Source organism: Laccaria bicolor, genomic scaffold (genome assembly GCF_000143565.1).
Source record: "Laccaria bicolor S238N-H82 LACBIscaffold_10 genomic scaffold, whole genome shotgun sequence".
NCBI lineage: Eukaryota > Fungi > Basidiomycota > Agaricomycetes > Agaricales > Hydnangiaceae > Laccaria > Laccaria bicolor.
In genome coordinates this window covers 1,162,519-1,169,934 of record NW_001889881.1, presented here as the reverse complement: position 1 = coordinate 1,169,934, position 7,416 = coordinate 1,162,519, and the positions used below count along the sequence as shown (strand labels likewise).

General features: G+C 43.5%; 2 protein-coding genes across 2 annotated transcripts; one reads left to right on the top strand and one right to left on the bottom strand.

The window, feature by feature from the left end:
• Positions 1 to 145: 145 nt before the first annotated feature.
• On the top strand, positions 146 to 1,112 carry LACBIDRAFT_326653 (uncharacterized protein; the record flags this gene model as incomplete). The annotated part of the gene is made up of 2 exons (XM_001880502.1): positions 146 to 248; positions 322 to 1,112. The coding sequence occupies 2 exons, from the start codon at positions 146 to 148 to the stop codon at positions 1,110 to 1,112; spliced, it is 894 nt and encodes a 297-aa protein (XP_001880537.1).
• A 1,823-nt stretch (positions 1,113 to 2,935) lies between these two features.
• LACBIDRAFT_296655 (uncharacterized protein) lies at positions 2,936 to 4,117 on the bottom strand (the record flags this gene model as incomplete). The annotated part of the gene is made up of 3 exons (XM_001880272.1): positions 2,936 to 3,382; positions 3,431 to 3,946; positions 4,001 to 4,117. The coding sequence occupies 3 exons, from the start codon at positions 4,115 to 4,117 to the stop codon at positions 2,936 to 2,938; spliced, it is 1,080 nt and encodes a 359-aa protein (XP_001880307.1).
• Between the last annotated feature and the right edge of the window lie 3,299 nt (positions 4,118 to 7,416).

Below are 7,416 nucleotides of genomic sequence, written 5' to 3'. Positions count from 1 at the left end.
GAGGATGATAAATGAATTGGAGCTGGAAGCAGGTCACAGAAATTTGGAGGAAAGAAGAATCGATTTGGAGGAAAGAAAAATTGCTCAGCAGAAAGCTGCAAGCAACCGTCCAGTAGGTTCACGTCATTCTGAAAGGCTCCCTGTCATGGCTAGTATGCTGCATTCAATGGAAGAGCTCTCTATTCAAAAAACACAGGGAGAGTTAAATAAGCTGAAAGGAAGAATCGAGCAGAAAGAATTGGATAGTTGTGGGTTCTCTCTCTCTATTCCGTTGAAGACATGCTGATGTTCATCTATTTATTCATATGATGTGTACTCCAGTTGATGAAGGGGAGTTCTTTGACTTTGGCATGGTGACTGTGACGGATTCCGATGCCAAGGATTCGCGACCAGACATTACAGTGGTGCACCTTGTTGGAGGAACCATTGAACAACCCACCATCGAATATGTGCGGAGCAAAACAAAGGGAGCAGAGGGAGTTGATGAGATTATGCGATTGAGGACTCTCTTGAGTCAATACGCGGCTAGGGCGGGAATCAAGATAATTCATCGCTGTGGGCTCCTCATTGGCGAATTCAAGCGGTCACCTCCACGTGGAGATGCTGATATTGTTGGGGTCACCGAGATCTTAGAGATCCAGACGGAGGATGTGCCAGATGCCGATGAGGACACATTCAATCCTACTACCGGTGAATCTTGGGAGGGCAGCCTTCTAGCCCTTCTTTCAGAGGCTATTGAGGACACAATGCGCTACTGCGCAGTACACTTTCTAATCTATCCTACAGCCGTGGAGGTCATCGCCTTGGCGAGTGCTGGTCCATTCTGGAAATGGGCCACTATCAGGCGAGGCGACGTTCCTGAATATGAGTGGTTGGAGGAGGTTCCTCGGACGGATGAAAAGAATGAGAAGTTGCGGAACGACTTTGGAGGTCACTTTGGACCTGAGTTCTTCATTCTGGCAACACGACAATCTGATGCCGAGATCAACAAAATGCGTGATGTCATGTTCACGCTCATCAACCAATCTCATCAGGAGTATCCGCCATCACCAACCGATCTTAACTTTACCTTGATACCTGATGAGCCAAAATTACAATACCAATACCAGTAGCCTTGACTTCTCCGCCGTCCATATATCATGTACTGAACATTTTTTTTTATGTAATGGTATTTAGAATGCTTATGAACTTAATAAAAAAGAGAATCTAACTTGAAGCAGAAGCGCACTTTGATCTTCTCCAATACTTTCACATTCTCTCTGCTATCATGCTATCAAGCACTCTGTGCATTCCTCGAGCCCACAATATGTCCACCCCAGCCCTATTACCGGCTGATTCTTGTGTGGCAGATGTCTGATGGTGCTAGCTTGTGTTCGCTTTAAAGCAGAGTTGGTGGCAAAAGGTGGTGAAGTAGCCGTTAGTTAAATGAGGCACGGCAAATGGGTAGCATGTACCATATGTGCATTCGAAAGCGTGGCAAAAACCGCCGCACTGTGCGGCGACTGGTGCAGCAGCAACTCCCGTCCAGCCACGGGACAATCTGTTCAGTGCTCACACTGCCCACACACATTCCTCTACGTTGGGAAGTCGAACCATAACTAATAGGAACTTCAAGTGGAATGGGTGCAGATACCATCACATCTTCCCAAAGTGGTGCCAGCACATCGTCCGCCGCTCACCTGCCCTTTCAGCTGGTACTAGCTCTCGCCAGCAGTTCGCTCGTCCCTCCTCTCATGCTGTAACGGCAACAGACAAACAATGTGCTACGACCACCTGCACGAAAGGCGCGAACACGCTATTCTCGCACCGACAACTGCTGACAGAGACTGAGGGTGCTGCGAGAGCCGCTGGGTCACACTCGGGGCAGGAGCAACTGGGGGCAGGGGCAACTGGTCAGCCACATTATGGTAAGTAGTCAATGCAGTACCGTGAACGCGTCTCTATTATTTGGCCAACGATCACGTGACCAGATCGCCGCACTTTCGTATTCAGAGATATCCTCATTCAGTGAAACGAAGCACGAACGGATGCCGCAGGCACCCGGCTTTTAAATTGATCAGCCAGGTGGTTGGAAAGCCAATCCAGTGAATGCTTGACAGCTTGACACAAGGATTTTCTCTCCAAAAGTTTGTCAAAAAAGACCTACCTGGCAGTGCTGGCACTCCCAGAATCCTCGCCATTTTCTTCGATCCTTTTTTTCTTGATGATTTCAATCTTGAGCTTGCCAGGAAAACTGTTTTCATACAGAATAATGCATATTTGAATCAGTACAAGTAAGCTGTTCAGAAGGAGCAGCTGCCTACTTGTGCTGATTCAACTTGAAATATGCACCATTCTGTATGAAAACAGTTTTGCTGGCAAGCTCAAGATCGAAATTATCAAGGAGAAAAATATTGAAGAAAATGGTGAGGGTTAAGGAAGAAGGATAATCCCCTTCTTTGCCCATCACCCCAAAGCCCATCCTAATCAGGCGACATTTTTACAAGAACACAAAAAAATTGAAATGAAAATACGTGATGCTACCCATTTTCTCTGCTATCAGCCCTACTACCCGCTGATGCTTTGTGCAGACTGCTGGGCGAATGGGAAGTTGGCATACGTGAAAATTTTAGGAGGTAGTCATCTCCGGGCCACTTGTGCCAGTGATGCCGTACAATACTAGTACAATACACAGGTTCATTGTAGTACCGTTCTACCTCGATTGATTAACAGAATTACTTTAATTCCTCTCGCCGAACCCCTATCCTCATCCATACTCAACCTCACACGTGACACACCTCACATAAACTACCTCACTCACTCTCTTCAATAACGACATAGGGCGGCAAGCCGCAAGGCCCGCTACTTCGATAGAAAATGATTTTTCGCTCATTGGTACAAGTAACAAAGCCCCCTTCAAATACCTAAATAGGATCCACTTATGTCTATGTTACACTTAAGTGTCATCCACTTCTGCCATTATTTGGTCCTTGTCGGCAAGAGAGTCTGTTTCGGCCGTTTTGGACGTGGAATTTGAAGAAGCGGTTGAATTAGCCTTCTCTTTGCCTTTGGTGGACAGACGCTGAACAGGGTTTTTTCCAGCTGCAGCTTTCTTGGTTTGTTTCGGGCCTTCGTTCGATTTAGCAGGCGTTTTGCTCGAGTTAACCGATGGTTTTAGGGGGGACCCTGGTTTTTCTTTGTCTGCGTCTGGTTCACGTTGGGGGGATGCAAGTCGAGCTTTTTTGACCTTGAACGTGGCGAGTGCTCGATCTGCTGCGGTTTCGACGGGCGTCACAGCGGTAACGGCTACAGCTTCTTCATTTGTGTAGGGCTTATAGCGAGGTTCAGCTTCCGCATCAGACTCATCGACTATGAGGATGCGATGCACATTTAGCTGGTAAACCTATCTTACACTTTGTTAAATGTCGTCATCATTGTAACAATCACATACCCTTCTTTCCTGACCTGTAAAGTTGCCTTGGTTGTCTTTGATCGGCATAATAAACGTGTGTATCGATATCGTGATGATGACCAAAGTGCCTTCTTTTAGTGCGTCGTATTCTTCCCATGGGGGAATGATGCGCCTATCGAGGGTAGAAATATCATGCTGGACCAACTGGCTGTGGACGTGTCGAAACAGTGGACAGCCATAGTCGATGAGAACGTTCGAGTCGTACGTACTATTGCCCACTTTGATTTCCTTATGATCACCGGAATTTGGCCCCGTAGCGCGATCAGTGTCTTCCCCAACGGGAGCAAGGTCTGTCGGGGAAGTGACATCTCGTGAACACTTCATTAAACGTTTAAGTGTGGGGATGCGTTCCGGAGCAACGCGAGGCACCTGGGTTCCAGGTGAATTGTTGATAAGATAGAACTCAAGACTACGCACGATGTATTTTGGGAGCGATGTGACCACGAACAAATAATCGGTGTTCGAGTGAATTACGGCTTCTTTGTTAGTGTACATCTGGCATTTAGATTCAGCATGCAATCAGGATCGGAAGTAGCGAAAGATACGTACTTTGTGCGCAGCCTCATCATCGACTCTATCAGCCTCCACGATCTCATTGATCGCAACGAATTGGTCGTTGTACCGGTCTCGGAGTTCAACCGAGCACAGCATGGGGATTCCGGTCATGAACAGATTCTTGACTTTGGTGTCGTCAGTAATATAGTTCGGATGTTGACAATTTTAGTCAGATTTGTAGACAACGATATTCAACTGCTTACAGTTCCTCGACCAATAAAATGCGAGCCGCAAGCGCTGTGTTTAGTCCCAACTGCGGCGCGTTGAATTTCTCCAAAAATGCAAGCCTTAAACTCGTTTCTGGCGCCGTTTGGAAATCAAATCCATCCTTCCAGCGAGTCTTGCGCATGAAATCAGTCTTGTAGTCAACACGACGTAGAGACGATACGTGACCTTTCGTTCGACGACCGCAAAGAGGTTATGTAGAAAACGTGAGAGGCCAGAAAACATGTCTTTCTAACACTGTAACAGGAAGAAAACGTGACCTTTCCATAGGCTTTCACGTCGAGTGGATGAAAACGTGATGGGAAAATTTGGCACGTGATTTTTTGGCCAATCGACGCTGCTACAGAAGACCCACTACTGACGTAGCGGGAATAACCACATAGGGCGGCACGCCGCATGGCCCGCTACTACTTAGTACAGCCCATTTTCAACTTGGCCAGGTTGAATGGTCTCAGTATTTACTATATTCGTCAGATACAAGTAGTTTAAAGCTGCTCATTGCTCGGCCCCCAGCTCCTCGCAGCCACATTTTTTACTGCTCACAAATACACACGGATCTTGGATGTCTGTAAATATATTGTAGTACTAATCTTACCAATGCGATCAGCGGACTACCTGAAACATCAAACCATAATTTTTTACCTCACGGTTTGGTTTATTGACAAAGGTCGATACTAATGTAGCAGAAATATACAGTAGTCAGAGTCGTTCCTTCAGATAAAGGCAGCATGGCCTGACAAGCAATTTTCAACTTGGCTAGGTTTTAATATTTGAGTTAATCTTGATTTGAATTACAATGGCTGCTCGTCGCTCGGCCTTCGACCAGCTCCTCGCAGCCGGGTTTTCCAAGGGTTTTCATACTCAACAAAGACTGTTCATTATTCGTTCAATAAGTTAGCTAAATGTAAACCAAATGTAAACAGTAAACACAGACTCGTTGCACTTCCAAGGACCAAAACTGTGTGTTTTTATCTGTTCACATGTACGTCGTGATTTACCTCTTCATCTGCGATTGAGTCTGTTTCGGTTCGGTATATACTATACCGTATACGATCCTTCTCCTAGCTGGTAGAACGTGACCTTTCCCCCATCTTTCTTGTCGAGTGAAGCGCGTGACTACATGACTGGTGGCTACCACTTTTATCTATAACCTAGACTTAAGCCTAGAGAGTCATTTCTATAACTTAGACTTAAGCCTAGAGGCCATATCTATAATGCTTAGGATTTTTTGAAAGGCATTTCAAATGTAGGCCTGGGTATTTCATAGTGAATTTTCCATAGATACCCAGCGCATTTTCTGCGAAGTTTCAAATGCAGCCCTGGATATTTCATTGCGATTTTTCAATAGATACCCTTGGTATTTCATTGCGATTTTTCAATAGATACCCTGGGCATTTCATTGCGATTTTTCAAATGTAGCCCTGGATATTTCATTGCAAAATTTCAATGGATACCTGGCGCATTTCATTGCGATTTTTCAATAGATACCCTGGGCATTTCATTGTGATTTTTCAAATGTATCCCTGGGTATTTCATTGCGATTTTTCAATAGATACCCTGGGCATTTCATTGCGATTTTTCAAATGTATCCCTGGGTATTTCATTGCAAAATTTCAAATGTAGCCCTGGGCATTTCATTGCGATTTTTCAATACATACCCTGGGTATTTCATTGCGATTTTTCAAATGTATTCCTGGGCATTTCATTGCGATTTTTCAAATGTATCCCTGGGTATTTCATTGCGATTTTTCAAATGTATTCCTGGGTATTTCATTACGATTTTTCAATAGATACCCTGGGCATTTCATTGCGATTTTTCAAATGTATCCCTCGGTATTTCATTGCGATTTTTCCATAGATACCCTGGGCATATCATTGCGATTTTTCAAATGTATCCCTTGGTATTTCATTGCGATTTTTCAATAGATACCCTTGGTATTTCATTGCGATTTTTCAAATGTATCCCTGGGTATTTCATTGCAAAATTTCACATGTAGCCCTGGGCATTTCATTGCGATTTTTCAATAGATACCCTGGGCATTTCATTGCGATTTTTCAAATGGAGCCCTGGGCATTTCATTGCGATTTTTCAATAGATACCCTTGATATTTCATTGCAATTTTTCAAATGTATCCCACATGTCAGGGTCCATGCAATGGGCTTCCCTGGATGGTGGTCACATGACCAATTACCAAAAATGGTCAAAAAACGAAAGTTGTAGCCGTACACTGTAGCTTCCCGAATCTCTTTCAATTATGTTCTGAAGTGCTCCCGTTGTGGATATAAGAGGTAAAGGAATTTCAAAAGCATCGCATTTTTTTTTTTTTTGTGTTTTTCTCTATGAAAACAAAACCAAATAACATGATTTCAGTAAATTCAGAAAGCTAAAAGAAAGGGCTACAATTATTGTATCGTGGGAAAAATGACCAAAAACGGAAGGTGCATCCCGTACTATAAGAATCAGATATAGACTACCAAGTCCACCGATAGACTACAAAAAAGTCGGACTTAGACTACACAGTTTACTGATACACTATAAAAGACTACAAAAGTCGAACTTAGACTACAAAAGCGTGGACTTAGACTACATAGTTAGGGTTAGAGTCAAAAGGTTATCTTGACTACAAAGTTTGTAGTGTGCGCTTTTTCATTAAAAAAGTTTGTAGTGTCCGCTTTTTGAGACTACAAAAGTTGTAGTGTTGCGCTTTTTCATTAAAAAAGTTTGTAGTGTCCGCTTTTTGATACTACAAAAGTTGTAGTGTTGCGCTTTTTCATTAAAAAAGTTTGTAGTGTCCGCTTTTTGAGACTACAAAAGTTTGTAGTGTTGCGCTTTTTCATTAGAAAAGTTTGTAGTGTGCACTTTTTTATTAGAAGAGTTTGTAGTCTCTGCTTTTTCATTTAAAAAAGTTTGTAATTGACATGTAGTTTATGGTGTCCTTGGCCCTATCTATGTTATGGGGATGAGGTTGAAGGATTGCCATCATATTGCCAATGCTGCAGCATTAGTATTTGACATCATGCACAAGTTGTCTTTCACATTAGGAAAGGCCATTCTATGTCTTTCACATTGATACCTACTGTCCTATCTCAAGACATAATTGCAAGCTCATTGACATGACATGACCAGTTTTTGACATCATGACCAAGTTTGCCTTTTACGCTGTCTGCTTTCACATTGATAACTA